Here is a 27090-nt window from a genome sequence, read left to right as displayed (position 1 = left end):
TGAATAGTGTTCACTTTCAATATGTGCTGTAGTCAGGTTAGTACTGTATTTCCTCTCCTCTGCTACGTTTCTGCATACTCTGGAACTCTGTTCTCAGGCCACTTTTTTTTGCCCTACCCTGTACGTTCTTCGTTTACCTGTCCAATGACTCAAGCTCTTCGAAAGAGCAAGTGAAAACACCTGTTTATACCCGACCGCAACACTGATTTCGACTGTGTGCGGCCAGGCAGAGGGGTTGAAATGTCGAATTTGGAGAACGAATCAGGAACGCAATTTGACAAAATAGGCCAGCACATTGTTCCTTCACTTACAACAGTCACGATGGTCCACAAACTCAAATTATTGGAAATAATATTGCCAGCCAAAAATACGTCAGAGACCCGCTAAAATTCAAGAAATAAAGGACTGGAAATAATATCGACAATCACTTCACAGGGTTTTCACACATACTGATTATATTGCGGTTTCTTATACGTAAACACTTCACAAGCCATTGTACAGGTCGTTGAGTAGGACACTTCATAGCTATTACACCGATTGTCCGTCCCGTTCCATTTGCAGATACAGTGAGGGAAAATAGACTATATGCCTCTTTATACGCTCTAAACTGTCTTGTCTTATTCTCATAGCATCTACGTGATATTTACGCGTGTAGCAGCAGATATCTCGGATGTCTGCCTCCGATACTGGTTCTCTACTTTTGCACTCTCCCAGCAGTGTTCAACGGGACCTACATCGCCTGTCTTTCTGACATTTTTAACTTCCTCATAATCTTTGTAACACTTTTGTATTGATTATACCGACATCAAACGGTGCGATCATAGCAGCATTTCTCTGGACTCATTCGATATCTGCTGTCATGTCTAGTTGATATGGATTCCCAAAGCTGGAACAACAGAACATCTTGCAGAACAGGCATCTTGCACGTAATTTGCTTTGCAGATGCTACGCACTTTCCCAGAATCCTTTTGAGAACTGTAATTCTTACATTTGCTTTTGCTAAAACTAATGACTTATGTTCATCTCATTTTATATCGCCTCTTAGTATTATCACTAAATTTTTAAATAGTTGAAGATGTTCCAGATGATAACCGTTAATCTTCAAATCGGAAACTGGTTTTTTATATTTGCTGTAGCTATTGTCCTACATTTATTCTCATTTAAATGTAGTTTGTAGTTATATTGCAATTACTGAATGTGCACTTGGCACTGAAACCATTCATAATAACATTGAAATAAAATTGTTGCTTCTATTACTACGCTGAAAGGCAAGCATAAATTAATTGCATTAGTAACGAATATTTTATCTATAGTATAAAACAGTGTTTTTGACTGTTTATAGCCGTGAAATTTGTTGCCATATGATTGTAAATATATGACGTCGTTTATAAGCTACCAACAACACTGAAGCGCCAAAGAAACTGGTATAGGCATGAGTATTCAAATATAGCGAGATGTGAACAGGTAGAATACCGCACTGCGGTTGGCAAAACCTATATAAGACAACAAGTGTCTGGCACAGTTGTTAGCTCGATTGCTGCTGCTACAATGGCAGACTATCAAGATTTAAGTGAGTTTGAAAGTGGTGTTATAGTCGGCGCACGAGCGATGGCACACAGGACGTCCGAAGTACCGATGAAGTGGGGATTTTCCCGTACCACCATTTCACGAGCTTATATTGAATATCAGGAATGCGGTAGAACATAAAATCTCTTACATCGTTTCGTCCGGAAAAAGTCCTGCAAGAACTGGACTAACGACTACCGAAGAGAATCGTTCAACGTGACAGAAGTGCAACCCTTCCGTAGATTTCTGCAGATTTCATTGCTGATCCGTCAACAAGTGTCAGCGTGCGAACCATTCAACGAAACATCAGTCATATGGGCTTTCTGAGGCGAAGACCCGAAGGTGTACTCTTGATGATTGCATGATACAAAGCATTAAGGCTCGCCTGGGCCCTTCAACACCGACGTTGAACTGTTAGTGACTGGAAACATGTTGTCTGGTCGGACGAATCTCGTTTCAAATTGTATGGAGCGGATTGACATGTACTGGTATGGAGAGAACCTCATGAACCCATGGACCCTGCATTTTAGCAGGGGACTGTTCAAGCTGGTGGGGGCTCTGGAATGATGCGGGGCGTGAGCATTTGGAGTGACTTGGGACCCCTGATACGTCTAGGTACGACTCTGACAAGTGTCACCTACGTAAGCGTCCTTTCTGATCACCTGCATCAATTCGAGTCCATTGCGCATTCCGAAGACTTGGGCAATTCCAGCAGTACAATTTGACACTCCACAAGTGCGTAATTGTTATATAGTGGCTCCAGGAACACTCTACTGAGTTTAAACAATTCCGCTGGCCACCAAACTCCCCAGACATGAACATTATTGAGCATATCTGAGATGCTTCGCAACGTGCTGTTCAGAAGACAACGCCAGTCCCTCGCAAGCTTACGGATTTATGGACAGTGCTGCAGGATTCATGGTGCCAATTCCCTCCAGCACTACTTCAGACATTAGTCGAGTCCACGCCAAGTCGTGCTGCGGCACTTCTGCGTGCTTGCGGGGGCCCTGCACGATATTAGGCAGGTATACCAGTTACTTTGTCTCTTCTGTGTATTATCAGTCACTTACATTTTCGACACAAACTGTTAACGATTGCTCCATCTTTGTCAATCACACTAGACACTTCAATTGACATTGAAATGAAAGCTGTGCTTTGCCTACTATTCACTCGTGATTCTCTCGCATACACGAATTAATTTTTACAATCGTTATTTTTTGTAATTTCTGCGCACACACTGTAGAGCTTGACCCGACGGCACTAACTGTTACCTCTTTGACCTATCTTCTCCGTTTCCTCTGCGACCGTCGCCGCCTCCCGAATGCACCGTGGGCATACCTTTAGCACGGCTTGTCCACCTGTCTTTCATCCGCTGATCAAGCGAATATAACGGAATGGTTCACAGTAGCAAAACATGCGTGCCTCACGTGGCAGTCTGAAGAGTACAATACTTTCCTGAGCAATTCCTTTTTTCACAGTATTTTCGTAACATAAGAATTAAATGAACTCGGTAATTAGTCCAGGGATAAACTTAGATATTAGTAAACTAAACCAAACTAAACTACACTACACCAAACTCCGTCCGAACTGGTCTCGGAGGAGCCAACGGCAGCGACGACCGCCGTGTCATTCTCAGCCTATGTGGATGCGGGTGTGGAGGGGCGTGGGGTCAGCTCACTGCTCTGCCGGCCGATAGTTTTCGTGACCAGATCAGTAGCTCCTCAATTTGCCTCACAAGGACTGAGTACACCCTACTTGTCAACAGCGCTCGTCAACACGGACGGTGATCCATCCAAGTGCAAGCAAAGCCCGACAGCGCTTGACTTTGGTGATCAGGCGGGAACCGGTGTTACCACAATGGCAAAGCCTTTCACTACATATTAATAATTAATACTAAAAATTAATTATATTTGTGTTAGCAAAAACTTGTTCTGAGATCTGGGGTGTCCGATGATAAGGCAACCTTACAAGCTACCATACATTAGAAATAGTTTCATGTGTCAGTATGTTTGTGTAAACTACATTTAATGTTACTTTGATTTATTGGACACTCACATTTAGCAGTTGTTTCCGTTCTCTCTTTATTTCTGACATTTTTCATCACTGTAATTGGTATTCTATTTACTGTCACAAAAAGTCAGTCATTTGGCAGACAATAATTCTTAAGTAATTGACCTTCATTCACCCAGTGTATCAGAAAATTGAACAGGTATCAACTAACATGGGGCGGGGTGACACTTCTATTGACCCCCGAAACCACTGAGTCTCGTTCAGAAAATAGAAATATGAGGGAAATCCAAAACACTGGTGAGTAAGTTTTAGCAAGGCACCATATTGCAATTTATAGTTGGACTGTTCGTTTATTAAGGTCTGAACGGTCACAAAATGGAAACCACAGTGAAAATCAAATCTGTTTTTCTTGCAACAGTTAGCTACACCTTCCAGCTATTTCTCTACATATTCGCCGCTCCGACTTAAGACGTGGAAATGGAAATGATCGTATGGTAATGTTGGCCGGGAGGCCCCCATTCGGGGATGTTCGGCCGCCGTATTGCAAGTTCTTTCTAGATGACGCCACCTCGCAACTTGCGAGTCACTGATGATGAAAATGATGGAGGACACACAACATCCAGTCACCTGCCGGGAATCGAACCCGGGCCCCCTGCGTGGTAGGCGGTAAGGCTACTGCTACGCTATTTTTTTCTGCATTTTGCTCGTTGTTGATCGTTGTGTTTGGTCATTGCGGACATCACATGACATGCGTTTAAGTTCGTTTGTTGATCCTTCCGCTCAGTTTTTTATTACAGAGGTCAACCAGCTCTCTGACCGAACACGCTGAGCTACCGTGCCGGCTACGCTACGGAGGCGAACGACTTAGACATGTAGCGTTGCACCGACTTTGCAATATCCTTATCATAGAAGGTAGCCGCCTGTGCTTTACGTCAGTTTTCTACGTTTCTCTGCAGCTGGTCGCTTTGAATCAATGTAGATGATATAGAATTGGTAACATGTGGTCTGATATACCTTGCCAGTGAGGTGATGTGTATGTGTCAGTCAGTTGTAGGAAATCAGCGCTAAAAGGGAACTCGGCATGGAGACGTGGCAGATTAAAAAAGTGCTTGGACTTACCCTGACCAGATTATAAATAAACCTGGATATTGCAGACAGTTCAGTATGGCTCTGAGCACTATGGGACTCAACTTCTAAGGTCATCAGTCCCCTAGAACTTAGAACTACCTAAACCTAACTAACCTAATGACATCACACACATCCATGCCCGAGGCACGACTCGAACCTGCGACAATAGCGGCCGCGCGGTTCCAGACTGTAGCGCCTAGAAACGCTCGGCCACCCTGGCCGGTTGTTCAGTATGTTGTACCTGTTGCAGCCATGTAACAATACATAAGAATAGTGGTAGTAAAAACAACCTAATCGACACAGACCATAGCTTAGCGTCACACAGTGTTAATGAGAATCGGTTTCACACCCGACATAAATTGCTCCTGTAAGTGAATGCAATCAGTTTCCGGTTGATAATTGACGAAGGAACCTGCATGCAATGGATATCTAGAGTTGGGTGCACCGCTAAAGGCCGTTTCTCACAGCGGAACATAAAGCTAGCCGCCTTGAGTGGGCCAAATAACGCAGTCACTGGCCAGTACGGCATGTATTGATGTCCGACGAGTCGATAATTTGCCTCTTACCCAAATGATGGAACTTGCCGGGTGCATCGACGGCCCAACTACGTATTTAACCGAAGCTTGTAGAGGGTATAGTTCAGACTGGAGATGGTTCTATGATATTTTGAGGTGAATGTCTTGGGCCTATTCATTCAGGTTACTGTGAACAGGAACCAAGATGTTTATTTAAGCATTATCAGTGGGCAAATGTTATCCTTCGTTCTATAGATACATGAATGGTATGCTATCACACTCCCGTGTTCCAGGATGACATCGGTCATGTCTATATAGCTGCACGCTTACGTTGTGGGCTATTTGGAATAGTAGGTAAAACGTAAAAATAAATATCCTCGTAATTTTGTAGCTCTGCGGCATCGTAGCACTGACTGAATTCAGTCGGATATGGCACAGTTGTAGTAACTTGTGGATTTTCGTCCTCGTCTAACTGAGGCTATTATCATGGCTAGAAGCCGTGTTAGACGCGTGATGTTTTCTGGGGATGAGCAATTTTTAATATACTGTGCTTATTGCTTCACAGTTTAATGATTTCAGTTTATTATATTTTTATAATTTTGTTTCTCATTTTTCCTTCTCTATTGTCATTACTATTATTATTGTTATTGCTTGAGTTTCCACTCTCTATTATTTTTGCTATCATTGTTATTATTACTATACATAGCCGATGATGAATCATGAATGTGGCAATGTACTGCAAGTATCATGCCAGATAAACCAACAGGTCTGTATTACTATATGCATAATCCATGGCACAATCGGAGTTAGAGGTTGGTTCAAAAATGGTTCAGATGGCTCTGAGCACTATGGGACTTAACATCTGAGGTCATCAGTCCCCTAGAACTTAGAACTACTTAAACCTAACTACCCTAAGGACATCACACACATCCATGCCCGAGGCAAGATTCGAACCTGCGACCGTAGCAGTCCCGCGGTTCCGGAGTGCAGCGCCTAAACCGCGTGGCCACAGCGGTGCTTACAGGTTGCTTGGGTAATCGGTTGCAGGGGCAAAAAAATTTGATTTTCAATATTTCATACAATTAATAACCGAATTTAAAATTTTAAAATTCTCTATAATCTACTCCTCAAGAGATATAATATCAATTTAAATTTTTGACCCAGCAAGTCAGTTATTGCTGATAGACACTGTCTCTGTCTTGAGGCACCACAATTCACAGTGAGCAAATTGCCCAGACCATATTCGTGTGGTATTTGAGAACGGGTCACTTAGTGGCTTCCAATAAGCTTTACAAGAATTTCAAAGCTATATTAAACTTTTTCTCACTGACACCTCCCTCTTCCCTTAACAAAATAATGAAAAGAAAAGAAGTTTATAACTTACTGAATTTCCGCTGTTCGTGCAGTGAAACTAGAGCATAAAGTTTTAATGTATTACTTCTTTACTAACAAATCTATTCGCAACACATTTTGCAGACAGTATCCACATATATCACTGAATGTACCTGAAAAATTAAATCATTGTACGGTACTTAGTTCGGGTGATATGCCGGTTTATGCATGGTTGAAGTTTTTAAAAAATCTGAGGTTGGAGTTAAATGATTTATTTGTATGACCTATTGTAGAGACAAAGGAGCAGGTCATGTAATGCTTGAGCTTCAATAAATGTTAAGAAAACGTTAGTGTTGCTTCTTACCATAACATATTTACCCTGAGTGCACTTCTACTGACGAAAAAGAAAAAAAACTGTTTCAGAGTAGCGTGATCGCGTCATGGTGTCGCTTTAGACACGTGTCTTCACACATATGCACACAATTTTAATTTTTTTTTAAATCCATGTTCCAATTTAGATGCCGATCACCCCGGAGAACTTTTCATAGATACCTTGTGTCCCGCGGCATGCAGGAAAGCCCATAGCAAGAATATGAAGTCCGCAGTGATGGAGAAGCGTTTGAGGCAAATAGGGGAAATACGAGAAGCCGCGAGCGGACCTACAGGTAGGCGGGGCGGCGCATGCAGTATTAACAGAGTGCGGTGAGTAACGAGGTTTAATCTGGGCGCGCCGGCCGTCGGCAGGCGGGGCACGTAGCCAGCGGCGCTCATATGGCGGCCGCACCTGCCGCGCTGCCGCCACCACCATCACCACCAGCAGCAGCAGCAGCAGCAGGTAGCAGCGAACAAAGAGCGCCCACCTGCGGACGTGACTGCCCACCCGCAGCCTTAACTCGACTCGCTTCTTATTGCCAACTCCACACCCCATTCCCACCGAACGTCGGAAACACACTCTACCGTACGTGAACACTGTAGGAGAGGCGAATGAAGTTTAAAGAATCCATAGGGGTACAAAGAAATGATTGAATGTTGTAAGACTACGGATAATCTTATGCTTACCGATCTCTGCCGGGCTCAAGATGGCAGATAGATCAGCGCGGAGATTCCACTGCTAGTTGGTGAGAGCTTTTGGCTCCTGCAGGAAAGGCACATAGATAGTTTGCGAGATTAGCTCATGGAGAAGCACTGGTCAGAGCGTAGACCCATGTTCGAGCGCATAGGGGCACGAAGTATCAGGGTCGCCCCAAAAGACGTATAACCCCTGTTTTCAACATTCAATTTATTTTCTAGATGCCTACATGTGATATTTTCGCAATATATCCATACATTCTTGACAGAAAAATTCGACTTTTAAAGTTCTATACCTCATTTGGTATAGATGTACCCCTATAGAATTAATTTGGCACCGGCCTTGCCGCAGTGAATACACCGGTTCCCGTGAGATTACCGAAGTTAAGCGCTTTGGGGCGTGGTCGGCATTTGGATGGGTGACCATCCAGGCCGTCATGCGCTGTTGCCTCGTGATGCCAATTGAGGAGCTACTCGATCGAATAGTAGCGGTTTCGGTCAAGAATACCATCATAACGGCCAGGGGTGCGGTGTGCTGACCCCACGCCCCTCCTATCCGCATCCTCCACTGAGGATGACACGGCGGTCGGATGGTCCCCGTAGGCCACTCGTGGCCTAAAGACGGTGTGCTTTATAGTATTAATTTGTTGTCTATCTGTCTGTCTGTTAGTCTATTAAGACCCATTTATCGCAAGAACGAGTAGACGTATCAAGTTTAAATTTATGTCAGGTACTAAGATCTACAGTCCCATATAAGTCAATGATATCAAAAGTTACTGCCTTTTATGTAACTTATTTCGGACACTCCCGTTGACCTAGAACCGTGAAATTTGGCAAGAAGCAAGGTGTCATGGTACAAGTGAAGGGAAAATTCGAAAATTTTTGATTTGCAATTACATCAAATAATTTTTTTTCCTCTGTTGTCGGTCTGTCCAGATTCCTTTCTCTCAGGAACGGGTAGCGATATCAAGCTGAAATTTATATCGTGTACTAAGGTCTACGGCCTCATGTAAATCATTACAATAAAAAGATACGACCATATAAGTTACATAGTTTGATACTCGCAAACTCACGCATCAAAGCCTATAGGTGACTATCTATATGCTTGTCTGACCCGGTAGTCCGGCGGTAAAAGAGGGTGCCTGGAAAGCGTGCACCGCTGGATCGACTCTCGGTCGGACGAGGGATTTTCCAGTCTTCATTTTAACCTAGCCTTCACCTCTCAACGATGTTAAAGAGTCGCTGCAAATGAGACGTGGTTCGGATCGCACATTAAACTCTAGATGTCCTCTCCCACGTTGGTTATTAAGGGTAGGATAGAGAAACTGAAGTGGCTCACATTGCGTGCTAAGGACAGCCTTGCACAAGGCTATTGAGTCACGTCAGATTGTTGTTATTATTTATACACATTATTAATTTTACATGTAACCCCCAGAGCGCGACTGCTACTCTCACTTGACCGTTTTTTCCACACAATCTCCGTCCCTTTCAGCTGCCTTACGTCACCATGAAACTTCTACCTCCACGGTAGAAATCAGGCCCAGCACGTTTGCTCGACTTTCAACTTCAACTATCTGAGTAATATTAACACGAACACTCGCTTCTTCTACCCCCATTCGGGTTAACAGATCGTTCCCTGTTATGCGTTTAGTCGGGCAATAGCAGATTCTAAATACGATACACGTTGTGAGACGTCTGTGCAGTGCTCGGCTTGCCGCTGCGCTGGAGTTCTCGAGCACTGGCATGTCCCCTTTCACCAGATAATCTGCTTGCCCAACAACTAACTGTACTGCACCAATAGTGTCATTCCCACACACGTCCTTCAGTATCTCGGTCTCACAACACATGTACTTTGCAAAGGCACGTTGCTTGAGATGAACGTCAAGTGCAGCAGCCATCTTGATGGAGCGGTACGATCTCGAAACTTGCGCATACAGTCTGAATTAAATTTTAAGCGTAATGAATGTTTCTATGACCTCTGTGAATAGCAAAGAAGCGGGACAGAAGTTTAATTTTTGAAAAAAAATGTTATGCATTTCTTTTGGAGTATCCCTCGATCTTATATTCTTGCGAAATATTAATCAGTACATTATCGTCAATTGCGGTCGAACAGTACCTTAATGAACAATGAGTACTAACTCCAGAAAAAATGTGAATAGTGGAGCTGTTAATGTTGGAGAAATTGGCTTCAGATCAGCGCAGGATTCGTTTACATGAAATCCAGCTGTAATAAATCCAATGTTAATAACACGTAATTACAAAATTCCTTTTCACAATGGTAAACTTATCAAGTTACATATATTAAAGAGTAGTAGTAGCGGATTCAGAAGACATGTGGCGCATAGTTATGGAAGTTGTCACAGTGATAAATATTCATCTGTAGTTATCACGAATACGAGTAGCCCCATGCCGAACCAATAAGATAGCAAACGAAAGTCAAGCAAATAACCCGTATAAAAGACAACGTTCCGACTGACTGACTCACTCACTGATTCATTGTCTCGCAGCCCAAACCGCTAAGGACAGAAACTTAAAATTTGGAAATAGTGTTGACCTTATACTGGAGGCGTCGTTTAAGAACGGATTCTTGAAGTTCACTCACAAGGGGGTGAAGCAGAGGATAAAAGGCTTCCTGAAAATGTGAAGCTAAAAAGGCAATTTTGAAGTCAAACATACGAAAACTGGTATTTGGTTTCTCAATCAGAAATAAATAAATAAGTGTTTCAGTTTTTTCGAAATTTAGCCCCTATGGGAGTGAAATAGTGGGTGAAAGTTTTTGCAAATAAATCATTGTTTAAGAACTACTTAAGTTTTCAAAAGCTACATCTATTAAAACTGGTATTTATCTTCTCGGTTTAGAAATAATAAAAAATGTATCTCCGTGTTTTTGGAAATTCAACCCCAAATAGAGTGGAATAGAAGATGAAATATTTTATTATATTTCATTATGAACGCATTTTCCAAGTTAAATCTATGAACATTTGCATTTGCTTCTCGGTTAGAAGTTTAAAAAAATACGTGTGACTGTATTTAGGAATGAAGTAGGGGATGGAAGTTTTTGAGGAAATATTTCATTACGCAAGATTTATGAAGCTAAATTTCTGAAAATTTGTATTTCGCTTCTTTGTTAGAAATAGAGTACGCATGTCACTGTTATTCGAGACTCAATCCCTAAGGGGGTGAAATAGGGCCGACTGATTCACGACCCGAGACGAAAACGCTAAGGATAGAAACTTGAAATTTGGAGATGATGTGGATCTTATGTTCTATGTATCATTTAAGAAGGGCTTGCCGGAAATTCACTTCTAAGGCGATGAAATAGGGGATCAAAGGCTTTTCGAAATTATGTCAGTATTAAGGCTGTTTTGAAGATAGAATAACGAAAGTTTGTGTTTGGTTTCTCGTTCAGAAATTAAGAAAATACGTGTTTCAACATTTTCGGAAATTCAACCATTAAGGGGGTAAAATAGTGCGTGAAAGTTATTTTTTAAAATAAATCATTATTAAAGATCTACTGAACAATTTTTAAATCTGCATCCACGAAAATTGATATTTGATTACTCGGTTAGAAATAAAAAATTCGTGTTTCATTATTTTTGCAAATTCAGCACCCTAAGAGTGTGAAATAGAGGATGAAAAGTTCTATGAGATTATTTCATTATGAAAACATTTTCAAAACTAAAGCTAAGGAAATTTGTATTTGACTTCTCTGTCAGAAATTGAAAAACTGCACCTTTCACTGTTTTCAGAAATTACACCCTTAGTGGATGAAAATTTTTAAGATATTTCAATTGGCTCTGAGCACTTTGCGACTTAACTTCTGAGGTCATCAGTCGCCTAGAACTTAGAACAAATTAAACCTAACTAACCTAAGGACATCACACACATCCATGCCCGAGGCAGGATTCGAACCTGTGACCGTAGTGGTCGCTCGGTTCCAGAGTGTAGCGCCTAGAACCGCACGGCCACCCAGGCCGGCTAAGATATTTCGTTTTATTAACAAATTTTAACGCTAGATCTATGAAAATTGGTATTTCACTTCTCGGTTAGATATAAAGAAATGTGTGTTATGGGATGAAAGTTTCTATGGAAATATCACCACAAGATCGCAAAAGTCATGATTACCAAAAGCTTTGGACTCCAGCTACTGGAATCTGTTTTTCGCCAGAAGTACATTCAGAAAAGACCATGCTTTAATGGTCTCCATTAGCGTGAAATTTTAGAAGGTGTTGCAATATGTGAACAACATAAAAATTTGATTCAAGAAAAGAAAAAAAAGCCTGTGTAGACTATGCAGACTATGTGAGCGAAGCAGCAGACGCTAGTAGTTAATAAAATCGCCACAGCGACCTGCCAAGTTAAAATATGTAGAGCAACAAGATAGTGTAAAATTTTCTTCGGATTCCAGCTTCGTCAGGTCGTTATGTGTCCACTAGCTCTCGACTGAGTGATCCTCCGCCACCGTTATGTCATAACTGACCGCCATGTGGTTGTTTTTTACTTTTGATTCCCTAGGTAAAGGGGGCTATTCGAGTAATGACCCGTTTTAGGCTGAGGCACTTTTCAGCCAAACACCGTGAGATGGTAATGGTACAGAAAGAGTATAACTAGGAATATTTTGGGAAGGAAATCTGTAAGTTGCCATGAGAAATCTCCCAAAATCCTTGATCTGAACAGGGCATGGGAACTATTTTTCTTTTTTATTTAATTCTGGTACTATAGGTCGCAGATCAAAAACATGGAAGCCTAGTATATATGCAAATTTGTATCTATGTGCTACATCGGAGATCGAGGGAGCACCTCGGGCATGCGTGCAGTCTACCTGGCCCCCGCACGCATCAGTACCGCCAGCTCTCCATGTCGCAGACATGACCGGACACCACGCGGCGTTACCAGCGCTGGAAAAATCCGCCGCTTCCGAGGGAACCATTCGCGTCCGTACAATAGGTGACAAGAAAATAGTATCACGAGTATTCCACCGTTGGCAGCTATAAACGTCGGTGTATGGACTACAAGACACAGATAGCCTTGCCCTGCGTTCACCGACATATTCAGCTACGTTCAACCTTAGTACAGTTATATGTGAAGCTCCTCTACATTTACTATTCCAGATGTGGAAACAACCCACTTGAATGCCCACCCGCTCTGAAAGTGTCAAATAAGGAGTACATTTTCTTCTCCCACCTATCTTAGAGACCGCTGGCAGCAGTACGACTTCAGTACTAACACACGCACACGAAAAATAGAAAGGTCTCCGGGTGGGTGTTGCGCAACGCATCGTTGCAGGACGCCCTCGGCGCCCATTGTAGTATGAAACACCGCTGTTCTCAGCTGTCATCGTTATTTCCTACGCGGATTTACTATCCATTAAGGGCAGATTTTTCTGTCTCTGTGTTGGTTCTAATCAGGACAACATTCTCGGAATCTGGATTATTTCCCTGCAAGTGTATTTTCCTACGAAACTGCTAGTGGTGTTACTACGTACACTCCTGGAAATTGAAATAAGAACACCGTGAATTCATTGTCCCAGGAAGGGGAAACTTTATTGACACATTCCTGGGGTCAGATACATCACATGATCACACTGACAGAACCACAGGCACATAGACACAGGCAACAGAGCATGCACAATGTCGGCACTAGTACAGTGTATATCCACCTTTCGCAGCAATGCAGGCTGCTATTCTCCCACGGAGACGATCGTAGAGATGCTGGATGTAGTCCTGTGGAACGGCTTGCCATGCCATTTCCACCTGGCGCCTCAGTTGGACCAGCGTTCGTGCTGGACGTGCAGACCGCGAGAGACGACGCTTCATCCAGTCCCAAACATGCTCAATGGGGGACAGATCCTGAGATCTTGCTGGCCAGGGTAGTTGACTTACACCTTCTAGAGCACGTTGGGTGGCACGGGATACGTGCGGACGTGCATTGTCCTGTTGGAACAGCAAGTTCCCTTGCCGGTCTAGGAATGGTAGAACGATGGGTTCGATGACGGTTTGGATGTACCGTGCACTATTCAGTGTCCCCTCGACGATCATCAGAGGTGTACGGCCAGTGTAGGAGATCGCTCCCCACACCATGATGCCGGGTGTTGGCCCTGTGTGCCTCGGTCGTATGCAGTCCTGATTGTGGCGCTCACCTGCACGGCGCCAAACACGCATACGACCATCATTGGCACCAAGGCAGAAGCGACTCTCATCGCTGAAGACGACACGTCTCCATTCGTCCCTCCATTCACGCCTGTCGCGACACCACTGGAGGCGGGCTGCACGATGTTGGGGCGTGAGCAGAAGACGGCCTAACGGTGTGCGGGACCGTAGCCCAGCTTCATGGAGACGGTTGCGAATGGTCCTCGCCGATACCCCAGGAGCAACAGTGTCCCTAATTTGCCGGGAAGTGGCGGTGTGGTCCCCTACGGCACTGCGTAGGATCCTACGGTCTTGGCGTGCAGCCGTGCGTCACTGCGGTCCGGTCCCAGGTCGACGGGCACGTGCACCTTCCGCCGACCACTGGCGACAACATCGATGTACTGTGGAGACCTCACGCCCCACGTGTTGAGCAATTTGGCGGTAGGTCCACCCGGCCTCCCGCATGCCCACTATACGCCCTCGCTCAAAGTCCGTCAACTGCACATACGGTTCACGTCCACGCTGTCGCGGCATGCTAGCAGTGTTAAAGACTGCGATGGAGCTCCGTATGCCACGGCAAACTGGCTGACATTGACGGCGGCGGTGCACAAATGCTGCGCAGCTAGAGCCATTCGACGACCAACACCACGGTTCCTGGTGTGTCCGCTGTGCCGTGCGTGTGATCATTGCTTGTACAGCCCTCTCGCAGTGTTCGGAGGAAGTATGGTGGGTCTGACACACCGGTGTCAATGTGTTCTTTTTTCCATTTCCAGGAGTGTATTAGGAACAGTCGACGTTTAGATAACACCTGTTTCAGAGTTCTGTATTAATACCAAGTGAGTCCCTGTATTTCGTCCTTTTTATTCTTACCATCGAAGCAGTCGTATTTTATTGTCATTAAACTTGTTCAAACGTGTTCACTGTTTTCCCTATGTTCCAATGAGGAATATGGGTAAAGCTGATACATGTGTACACGTCTAAATGCTGGTCGTTGTCTGGTTGCAGGTTCTGCGTGGGCGACCGCTTCTACCTGTGCGAGAACAAGATCCTGTGCGAGTACGACTACGAGGAGCGGCTCGTCTTCGCCAACATGGCGTACAACCCGTCCAGCCTGGCGCACATCAAGCGGCACCTACCTCCACCGGTCAGTACCGCCGTCAACCTCAGAGGCCATATATTAAATGTCCTTGTTACGGAAAAACAAGTAGAATCCCCTCTCTGTATCTGTTCAGACATTGCAGTTCCTTTTCATAGACTGCTCTGATGGCGTTCCTTAACGTGTTTGCATATGTATGCTTGCGAATGCTACAAATTCCTTCTGAATGACATTTTCTTTTGTTCTTCTAACAGAATAAGTCGGTGCTCGGAAGGAATGAAATTCAAATCTCCATCGGGCCATCCTGATTAGAGCGTTCCTTAGTTTTCCTGAATTCAATTCTGGGTAATGTGAATGGCACGGCTGATGTGTGTCCACAGACTTTTACAGTCTGAGTCAATTTTCAGTCTGAATAAGGGGAAACTAGACCAGTTTCCAAGCGACACAAGCAACGTTGTGGGGCTGAGGGAAGTAGAACCAACCGAGAAAATTGTAACGATATTTTTGCGAGTGTACCGACTGATTTCTCATAAATGCGCTAGCTTGCAACTTTGACAAAAAAAGAAAAAAACAGAACTCATCCAATTTTGTGCTGTCACTATTGTCCCACCTCCTGTTATCCTAGCATACCAATAAGAAATAATAAACAAGACAAAAATTTCTAAGATTTTATACTTCAGTATTGATGAATAGAATGGTAAAGCCACGTAGACCTGCTAACACATATACGTTCGGTTAATTTTATGCTAGAAGAAACTGCAAACTTTGGGGAAATAGAAGTAAGTAAGTTAACATATTTTGAGTATATGATAATATTCTGGGCTCATTCCTCACTCGTGCGAAAAGCATTCATTGCACAAAAGTAAATAAGTAGACATATGCATGGGATTCAAGCAGATACATCATGGATTTATATATCGAACATGTATCTAACTTGGTTAGTTACAGGATATCTAAAATCAAGAAGAGTTCTGTAGAAACCACAGCTGGTTTTTCCCCACGTCCTCTTCCACTGAGCATCTATTCGGTCGTTAATTTCCAGGATGCTGAAGAAGTTTTGTACTCTAATATTCCTTAATTTTGAGTTGTTTTCTACGATGATACAATTTTGTAGGCTCTTTAGGTGTTTTATAGTGGGTTACTCCAGCATAGTGTCATTCCCTAAATTTGATCCTTTTTTACCTTTTACTTGTTCAGGTGTGAAAGTTATCCCTTTGTTTTGAATATCGTTTTCATACAAAAGTATTTAATTGTCTTTTGTTGATACCGTGCACGAAATTTACGACGTCTCTACTTGCACGAGATACCCAAATACAATTCGACAGCTTTATGCTTGAGGATCATTGTTCTGTAAGATCACTGGCTAACAAAGAGTCGATGACAATTGTCTGTAAATAGTTTCATACATCTCAGAATTCTTTCATTCTCATGTTACATACTCCTATAGGGTAGCAGTCATCAATACTGAAAATTTCTATCCTGTTCCAGAACCATACCGTATGTGGCTTTTAGATAATATTTAAGAAGTCACAGTTTTCCTATTGTAAGTGTGAAGTCTAAAAATTTTCATGGTCATTTTCTTTTTTCGCCTCGCGTAAAGATCAACAACTGCCACCACTCCTTGTGTCCCTCCCACTTAACTATCTACAATTGACTGCTGCACTAACCATTGTGTCGTTCTGACTATCGTATTGCCATTATTATTACTGGTCTCGTTTTTCAGTCTCTACTTGATATTTATGTGCATATGTCTTTAATGGTTTCATGCTAGATACTTCTCCTTAAACAGTAAAAAGCACTCAAAGGTCATTAACGACGAAATGTGTCTGTTTCACAGAATGACTTAGAGATATAAGCTCAGATATGCCCAAATATCTGTCTGGCCATCTTGCTTTAATTCCTCTGTGTTTTTGCTAAACATATACCCATTTTTTGTTATTATTAATACCTCACGTACCTATTTCCTACAATCCTGAGAAAAGAAAATTTACCTTCCCATTCTCAACGACCTCGATGTAGACGGGAAGATCAACGACAGTAACTAGCATTTAGAGAAAGTATATTAGGGTACTGAATTGGTAATTCAATATTTAAAAAGAGATGATACTCTAATAACCATGTGGGATTGGAACACGTGGTAGAGAAAGGAATAGAAGAATGAGCTACGGAAAAATATGGGCTTGGTTACAGAAATGAGAAAGCAGATAGGCACTGAGATCACAATTTAGTAATAATAAAGAATAGACTCAAGTTTAAAAGAATCTCTGGGAAGAATCAGTGTGGAAAGAAGTGAGATATTGAAGTACGGGGAAACGAGCAGACGGGTTTTCTCTGAGGTTACATAAATTGGGATGATGAATAACACAGTAGGCAGTTTACTTGAAGTGAAATCGGGATCTCTAAATAAGACAATCATAATAGTTGAACAGACAAACATAGATACAATGAAGGTAGCTGCGAAGTAGTTTTGGGTAACAGAAGAAAAACTTCAACTTACCGAATAAAGAAGGAAACACATAAATGTTTAGAAAAATACGAAAATACAACACTATAAGTCACGAAATAAATAAATAAATATGAAGTGCAGCGAAGCCAAGGCGAAAAGGCAGCCGAAAAACGTGAACAAAACGAAATAGAAGTATTCGATGGAAGGAATGTTTGAGCATATTGATAACTTACAACAACCTTCGGTGAAATGAAAAATAAGGTTGACGACCTTAATAGTGCAATGAGAATCCCAGCGTTCGAAGCAGAGGAGGGAGAAAATATGCGGAAAGAGTAGATTTTATTGTGAGCGGCAACACTTACCAGATGTGTTAGATAAAGAAACCGAAGTCGATATGGAGGACATACGAAATCCAGGATTGTAGTTAAACCGAGTTTGAGAGACTTGCGCTGAGATAAGGCAGAAGGGGTCGATAAAATTCCGTCGGAATTTCTGAAATCGTTGGCAAAACTGGCAACCAAATGACTATTCTGGTTGTTGTGTAGAATCTTATCACACTGGGCACACACCGTCGGACATTCGGAAGAACGTATTTCACAAAAATGCGATTACAGCAAGGGTATATAAGTGTGAGAACTATGGTACAATCAACTTAACAGTAAGAATAATATACAGAACAATGGAAAAGAAAACTAAGGATCTGTTAGATAAATATCAGTTGGCTTTAGGAAATGTAAAAGCACCAGAGAGGCTGTACTGACGTTGCAGTTGATAATGAAGGAAGACTTGAGAAAAATCAAGACATGTTCGTAAGTGCTGCCGACCTGGAAAATTTAGGGATAAGCTATATGGAAATCCAGGTAATATACAATCTGTAGAAGAACCAAGAAGGAGTAATAAGAATGAAATACCAAGAAAGAAGTGCTCTGATTAAGAAGAATGTAAGGCAAAGATGCAGTTTTTTGCCTCTGGTGTTGAATCTATACATCGAAAAATCAATGACATAAAAAAGAAAGGTTCAAGACTGGGATTAAAGTTCAGGGTGAAAGGATATCGAGGATAAGATTCGCTGATAACATTGCTATCCTCATTTAAAGTGAAACAAGTTTACAGGACGCACTGAATGGAATGAAAAGTCTATGGATTTAGAGTAAAACGCAGGAAGAGGTAAGTAATGGGGAGCAGTAGAGATGAGAATGTCGATAAACTTGGCGACCTCGAAAAAAGCGAATTTAAAAAATTCTGCTACCTTGGAAGTAAAATTGCACAGAACGAACAAAGAAAGAAGATATAAACAGCATATTACTACAAATATAGGGGCATCCCTGACCAAGAGAAGTCTGCTAGTGTAAATGTCTGAGAATGTAGTTCATCACAGCACTGTATGGCAGTAAAACATTGGAATGTAGGGTAGCTGAAGGAGAACAGCACTGAAGCGTTTAAGATGTTCTGTAGAAAAAATTGAAAATTAGGTGGACTGATAAGAAATGAGGAGGCTCCACGCAGAATTTGCGAAAAAAGGAAGATATGGAGAACAGTGACAAGAAGAAAGGATAGGCTATATGACGTGTTAAAATATCAGATGATAACGTCGTTGGTACTAGAGAGAGCTGTAGAGAGTAAAAACTGTAGGGGAACACTTAGATAGGCGCGCAGCAAACAAACAATTGATACGTCTTGCACAAATGCTGCTTTGGCTGAGATAAAGAGAGGAATTCGTGACGGGTCGGATCAGTTCACTTAGAGCGAGCTAAGTGGAGCTGTGGTTAGCACACTGGAGTCGCATTCGAGAGGATGGCAATTGAAATTCCCGACCGACCATGCACGTTTATGTTTACTGTGATTTCCCAAAATCGAAACCAGGTTGATTCATTGAAAGAGCACGACCGATTTCCATCCACTTCGTTCCCCAAGGTACGCTTGTGTTGCGTCTCAAATATCCTATCGTCGACGTGACGTTAAACCCTAATCTCCCCTTGTTCTTTTAGACAGGTTACTGTTGCATTGATATAACGATTTGGATAGATGTTGGCACACTAGTATGCTCAGCGCTAATTTCATGCTGCAAAGGGAGGTGCTAGCACGGTCAAACGGGAAGAAAAAACAAGCTTTTCCCAGTAAAATAAAAAAGAGTCGACATTGTAATATTTCTGTTCGTGTGAGCGTCTAGCGGCCAGCAGTATCGCGATGGTTGAGGTTCACCTGTTGTTTTTCCTGCAGCTGGGGACCTTGCGTGTCGGAAGGCTTTACGGAGACCGACATACCGAGTGGAAAGATCGTCAGCTGCGACACTTCAAGGTCTCCAGTACGACAAACACAGTCGCAGTTCGGGAAAACATAGTCAACGTTTCACATGCCGCGATTTTGTCTCAACTGGAGGGAAATAATCAAGCTGTAACTCTGACAGGTGAATAAACGACTTATTACAATGGGCGTGAAGGGATCAAATGCTGCGTTGACTATTTGTGAAAAGTACAACTGTGTACCCGAGCGGGACTGGTACTTAGATATTTGCCATACGTGGGAAATGCTATTCCGATGGACCTAAACACCTCACGGGCTGGCTGAAGATTTTCAACTTGCCACTGGCTTCTCTTCATTTGTTCTAAATGTTAACGAGGCTTCTGAATCTTCAGTACTTCATTGTCTGTGTGCTAATGCCAGACCGGTACTAAAACACAATAGCTGAAAAACTGTAAAACCACCAAATAATATGTGCAACTTTAGAAATTTCTTCCATAATTCATTATAGTACTGACCCCAATTCCAAATCTATTCCAAACTACTTTATATTCCTCGCAACAGCAGCTGTTGAAAGGCTTGATGTTAGGAATGACTAAGCTAATAGCTGGTAAAATTGTTGTTTATTAAAACACAATCTGTTTCGCGGCCTAAAGTCACATGATCAGGAGAAACGACGATATTCGCTGAACAGTAAATTTTGACTAGGAACTGTGGGTATAGCTATGATCTTTTAGCGTTCTTGCAACTGATGAAGCGGCTTTATGCCCAGTAACCGGTTTTGGTTTAATAAACAACAATTCAACCAGCTGTTACCTGAGTTCTTCCTAATATCATGACTAAATCTTTTTTCATAAGTAAGAAAGGGAGCCAGCCTTCAGAAATGAGCGTTGCTGATAGGACGGAAGATAACTGAAACGAACCTCATACTCTGTGGTGGAGTTGTGGCTGTAAGACTTAGGAAGAAGATGTTCTTGTTTTGTTCCAATCTGCTTTCTATATTCATCTCTTAGTCTCTCTCAACAATTTGTCCGCAGCTCGTGGTCTTGCGGCAGCGTTCTCGCTTCCCGCGCAACGGGTCCCGGGTTCGATTCCCGGCGAGGCCAGGGATTTTGTCTGCCTCGTAATGACTGGGGGTTGTGTGTGTCTTTCACTATCATTTCATCCCCATCGACACGCAAGTTGCCGAATTGGCGTCAACTCGAAAGACTTGCATCAGGCGAATGGTCTACTCGACGGGAGGCCCTAGCCACATGGCATTTCCATTTCTACGATTTGACCCTCCACGCTGCCCTCCAATACTAAATTAGTGATCTATTGATGGCTCATAACTTGTCCTACCAACCGATCCTTTCTTCTAGTCAAGTAGTGCCACAAATTCCTCTTCTCCCCGATTCTATTCAGTACCTCCTCATTAGTTACATGATCACTCATCTAATCTTCAGCATTCTTCTGTAGCGCCACATTGCAAAAGCTTCTATTCTGTTCTTGTCTAAACTATTTATCGTCCATGTTTAACTTCCATACATGGCTACATTCCATACAAATATTTTCAGAAAAGACTTCCTATCATTTAAATCTATATTTGATGTTAACGAACGTCTCTTCTTCAGAAATGATTATCTTGCCATTTCCAGTCTACTTTTTACATCCTCTTTACTGCGGCCGTCATCAGTTATTTTGCTGCCCAAATAACAAAACCCATCCAATACTGTAAGTGTCTCGGTCGTAATCTAATTCCCTTAGCATCACCTCGTTTAATAAGACTACATTCCATTATCTTTGTTTTGCTTTTGTTGATAGACAAATTTTACTCAGTGAGAACACGAGAGAAGCACTCCTCCACGAAGAAACAATAAAGTTAACAACAGTCGAGAAATGAGATTAAAATTGAGGGTTAAGTCAATGCAAGAGTCGTTCTTGACAACGTCATCACCAGTGAAAGTGACGAAGAATTACAGGAATAGTTCAGTAGAATGAGCGGAGAATATGTATTAAGAATACACCTAAGAAAGACGGAAGCACTGAGAAGGTGCAAAAAAGAGATTCGGAGCACAAGTACAGAGCGCGTAGAATACGAATTTTCTTTCCTAAAAAGCAATATGAGGTGTGACCGATGAAGAAAGCAGGATGCAAGCAGCAGTCTTGTACAGGTAAAGAGAACATTAGTCACCGAAAGATGTCTACCAACATCAAATACAGGCCTTAATTTGAATGAAATACTTTCTAAGAACGAACGTTTGGAGCACAGCATTTCATGGAAGTGAATCATGGAAAAACTGAAATTAAGTAGAATATTTTAACTCTGAGATGTGGTGTTAACGCAAGATGCCGAAAATTAAGTGGATTAATGAGATAGTAAATGAAGAGATTCCTGTAGATTTGACGAGGAAAAGAATATGTGAGAAACACTGTGTAGAAGATACGACAGGATTACATGGCACGAGTTAAGGTATTAGGGAGTATCTTCCATGGCATTATAGAGATCAATACAGGGTAAACGTTGTGGGAAAGACAGAGACTAGAACTGGAGGTTGATTCCAAGTGCCAGTCTAAACACGAGCGGGGACGAAGGGGGCGGGTGTGGTGGTCGGCAGCTCATATTAGTTTCGCGGCGAATGACGATATAATGTTGAGATTTCACGCCAAACTGATCTAGGTACACATGGTCCTAGTCAACATTCATTACATGTTCTGGCTACAGCAAACTGTTACTGAATTAATACGTCTGTCTATTTGCCGGGGTCGGATGCAGTTCGGTTTGTGTAGATTTCTTTTTCTGGCGGATGGGGCGGTTTCCGTCGCTGGATATATCCTTGACCCTGAACAGATTGCCGCAGGAGAGGAAATCTTGCATTAAATTATTCAAAAAGCTGATACCCTAAAAAATAAAAGTTAATGTTGCTGAACAGCTGTGGAATGGTAAGTGACAGCTAAAAATCTTCAAAGGGAGAACTTTTCGTAACAAAAGTCATGGGATACCTCCTAATATCGTGTCGGATCTCCTTTTGCCCGGTGTACGGCTGCAACCCGACGTGGCGTGGACTCAACAATTCGCTGGAAGTCCTCTGCAGATATATTGAGTCATGCTGCCTGTGCAGCCGTCCATGATTCGGAAAGTGTTGCTGGTGAAGGATTTTGTGCACGAATTGACCTCTGGAATACGTCCCATAAATGTTCGATGGGATTAACGTCTGGCGATCTGCACGACCAAACCATTCGCTCGAAAAGTCCAGAATGTTCTTCAAGCCAATCGCGAACCATTGTGGTCCGGTGACATGGCGGCCTGCCATCCATAAAAATTCAATCGTTGTTTGGGAACGTGAAGTTCATGAATGGCTGCAAATAGCCTCCAAGCAGAAGTACATAATCATTTCCAGTCAATTATCGGTTTAGTTGGACCAGAGAACCCAGTACATTTCACGAAAACATAGCCCATACCATTAATGAGCCACCACCAACTTGCACAGCACCGTATTGGCGATAATAATAATGTCGTGTGACTAGGGCCTCCCTTCGAGTAGACCGTTCGCCGGGTGCAAGTCTTTCGATTTGACGCCACTTCGGCGTCTTGCGCGTCGATGGGGATGAAATGATGATGATTAGGACAACACAACACCCAGTCCCTGAGCGGAGAAAATTTCCGCCCCACCCGGGAATCGAACCCAGGCCCTTAGGATTGACATTCTGTCGTGCTGACCACTTTTTTTTTTTTACGAGGCAGATGCGCTTTTTTTTCTAGCATTTTTTTAATATTTAAGACGATGACGTTATAAAATAAATTTTTTCTGGGAAACGTAAATAAGTGGACTTTTTATTTTTTTACATAATAGTGAAAAAAAGAAAAAAATCCTGCTTCTGTCAGGACAAAACAACAACGGTCTATGTTCCTCTTTCAGGCGCGTACCTCGCTAATCCCGTCATACCTCGTGTTGGTGTCGGGTACGTCTTCACGTGTGTTTGTGGATCCTCTCCACTGTCCTGGTCCTTTCTTTTTCTTATACTTATAGGCTATAATTACATTCTCCTACCCGGGACACCCCAACTGGGTGGGGGATCAAGCAAGGCACTCCCTAAAAAAATTTGCGTAATATGTTCGATATCTCGGATGTCTCATAAGCTGTGAGTGATGTTCCTGTAGTAAGGCCCAAAAGTCAAGCACATTCTTACTGCCGTCTCTACTGTTTGCGGCCCCACCCGAAGGAGGAAGGCGATCATTTATTTGACCAAACACCATGCGTCCGCCGAAGGACCGCATATCAGGCGATGCTCCTCTGTGTCTATTACATTGCACTGCGGACACAGTGGCTCGTCCGCCATATGAATTGTATGCAACCTGGAACGAGTCACGTTTTCCCATTTACCACCTGATACCACAGCACGCGTTCCCGTATCAAGGTGTGGATGGTGCACTGTACGCCATACCACTGACCACGTAACTGTTGGTTGGCGGCGCTCTACGGCATTATTCGGCCGTCGTCGAGTCAAGATTGATATATATCTCGTGCCGTTGCCGTCCTGGTAGTCGGTAGTTCCATATGTACATAACTGTGTTCCACAAAAAAGGTCCGCATATGGGCAAGCGATGGTGAGATGTGAGCCACCGCTACCGGAGCGGAACGAGAGGGTGGAGCGAGTTCGTCTATCAAGGTGCCCGTCAGACTTGTCTGGTGTAGTGTCCACATCTTTATCATTGTGGTTACATAGATAGCCACTGCTCGGTTGCGTACGTGAACTAGTCCAAGACCTCCACGACTACGAGGAAGGGTGAGGGTTTCGCTTCCTACCTTAAAAAGCAGACCTGTGGTCCAAAATATCCTAGTGCCGCCAGGATTCGGTGGGGCAACACCACCGGAATAGGAAGAACTTGTGCCAGGTGGGGGATGCGAGAGGCTAGATAAGGTGACCAGTTGTATCATATCCAGTGCCCTTAACGTGTGACTTCGGACACTCGCACGAATTGTTTGCAGAAGATGTCTGTAACTCAGTGCCGCCGTGGGGCGAAAGTCTGTAGTGAAGATAATTCCTAGGCATTTCATCTTGTTGATCGGCTGTAATGGTGCTACACTGCCTGTCGGGAGTCCTCTCCCGATGTTCATCGCTCCCGACTTTGCCATGTTCAGGCGACTTCCCGTAGCCATGCAATACAAATTAATCCAATGCAAGGCCGCTCTTGCCTCGTCGCCTGACCGTGCTAAAAACACTAGGTCATCTGCGCATGTTCGGCATATAAACTTGTTGTGCCTTATCGTCATTCCTTGGAGTTGATTCCGGAGCCCGCAGAGCAGGGGCTCGACAGCGATGGCATACAATATCGTTGACAGCGGGCACCCTTGTCTGACCGATGGTGAGATGGTGATGGGCCCCACCAAGCGTCCATTGATGAGCTCTTTGGATGCGGCTCCGTGGACTAGTCTCATGACGACGGTGACAAAACTTTCCGGAAACTTCATTTTCGTCATCACGTCCGTGATATAAGCATGACTCAGCCTGTCAAATGCGCGATCAAAGTCTATCGATACCAATGCACCCCGGAGACGACATGTTGATGCCAGGGCGATAACATCGCGGTAGTCACTGAGTGCCGTTTGTATATTGCTGTCTCCTCCTAGCTGGGTTTGGTCTAGTGAAATAACTTGGCTATTACGCCTTTAAAGCGTGCTGCAAGTATCCTGGCGTAGATCTTGTAGTCGCAATTAAGAAGGGTCAGTGGCCGGTAGGCCTGTATCCTTGTGCCGCCAGATGGTTTGTGGATGGGGATGATCATTCCTTCCACGAAGGCGGGTGGAAGAGGCACGTTGGGAGACATCAATTCGCAGTACAAGGCAGTCCATCGTGGAATCATGAGATCTTTAAATGTACGATAGAACTCTAACGGAAACCCGTCGGGTCCAGGCGATTTGTGCGACGCTCCCTTATCAATCGCTTCCATTACGTCGTCAGCTGTGATTTCACCTGTTAACTCCAGGTTGGCCGACTCGTCGAGACACGCGGAGAGCGTTCGTCGGACCTCATGAAAGGCTGCCTGATCGTGTTCCGCTTCTTCATAGAGATGACCGTAGTGTTCCACGAAAGCGTTGGCAATATCTTTTTGCGTTGTCATGCGGCGACCATCTGGCAGTACGACCGTCTGTATTAAGGTTCTGCGGCTACGTTGTTTTCTCCGATAACGTGATACATCGACGGTGATTCTCCACGGACTCGTTCAAAGGCCCTTGCACAGATTGCGACTCCCTCCAGACGGCGGCGCGATATGGAAATTATTTGGGCCTATGCTCGTACAGCACGACGTTCCTGTGAAGGTGCTTGTACGGAAAGTTCGCGGAGCATCGTGAAATAAAATTCCGTCGTGTGTCGCCTCCACATCATCTGCTCTCTTCCGTATTAACGCTCGGCGCAATGCAGGCTTAACACATTCCAGCCACCACTGCAACGTCGTCCGATATGTCGTTCACACGCTTGCCAAGTGTCTTCGACTATGCGTCTGCGTTCAGGTTCCCTGAGGTATGCTGTATTCAGTTTCCAAACACTGCGACTCCTCCACACTTGTTGACGACTCAGGGAGACCGTGCATATATATATGCTATGTGATCTGAAAAGGCGACAGGCCACAATTCCGCATCGAGGATAGCAGGTTCGAGACGACGTGTTACGTAAATGCGATCGAGACGACTTGCAGAGTGACTCGTGACGTAGGTGTATCCACGTCTGTCGCCATGTATCTTCTCCCATGTATCAATGAGATTCATGCCCTGTATGAGTTGCCGCAGCTCCGGGCATGAAGTATAATGCGGGTGTTGATCTTTTGGTGCGAGCACGCAGTTGAAGTCGCCTCAAAATAAGACATGTTCATATCGACCTAAGAATAGTGTTGCAATCTCCTCTGCGTAAAATCGGGATCGGTCGCGCCGTCTGTCGGACCCGTACTCCCAGCACTGTGAGCGCCAGTCCTCGCGCTGACGGCAGGTACACCACGTCCTCGGCTACTATGCCGCTACGTAGAAGTATCGGTGTTCCGCTGCCGCCGTCGATAGTAGGTGTAATGTACGTATCGTACTCATAGAGGTCGGGGAAGCTCTCAACACATACTTCATGCAGCAGAACGATGTCGACGTCTGACGCACGCAACATGTCTCGTAATAATTGCAATTTGACAGGCGCTCTGATCGTATTAATATTAATAGAGGCTGTTCGATATGCCTGCCGCTGTTCCTCAGTGCGTAAAGCGCACTTGAACGCTTACGTTAATTTGTGTGCTGCTGCCTGGTGACATGCTGCCTGTGCGTCAGTCTGCATCTTCTGCGCGGTTAACATCCGGTGGACGCAGCAGCACTCGCCATTGCGGGTGCGTCGTCGGTGTGTGGGTCAGCATCGGATTCGTCGGCCCAGTTCCTGTGCTGGAGGTCCAGCTCCCGTCGTGTCTCTCCGGCCGGGCTGACCGAAGGCGGTGGCGTTGCTGCGGTGGGTGGAGGGACTCCTTCCGTCGGCTTTCCGTCCGGTGTGTCTCTATTCAACCCCTGTCTAGCGTGGTTCGCGTCGTACTGCTGTGTGGGGGGTAGA

At 43.8% G+C, this 27090-nt stretch overlaps 1 protein-coding gene across 1 annotated transcript in view; it reads left to right on the top strand.

The window, feature by feature from the left end:
* LOC126355417 (LIM domain only protein 3-like) overlaps positions 1–27090 on the top strand; it is a 1043148-nt gene that overhangs the window by 958508 nt on the left and 57550 nt on the right. The window contains exon 6 of the mRNA XM_050005721.1: positions 14753–14891. Within this exon, the coding sequence (XP_049861678.1) occupies positions 14753–14891 (139 nt within the window). The remainder of the gene's footprint in view (positions 1–14752; positions 14892–27090) is intronic.

The sequence above is a fragment of the Schistocerca gregaria genome, chromosome 3 (assembly GCF_023897955.1).
Source record: "Schistocerca gregaria isolate iqSchGreg1 chromosome 3, iqSchGreg1.2, whole genome shotgun sequence".
Classification (NCBI taxonomy): Eukaryota; Metazoa; Arthropoda; class Insecta; order Orthoptera; family Acrididae; genus Schistocerca; species Schistocerca gregaria.
This window is presented reverse-complemented; position numbering and strand designations above follow the sequence as displayed.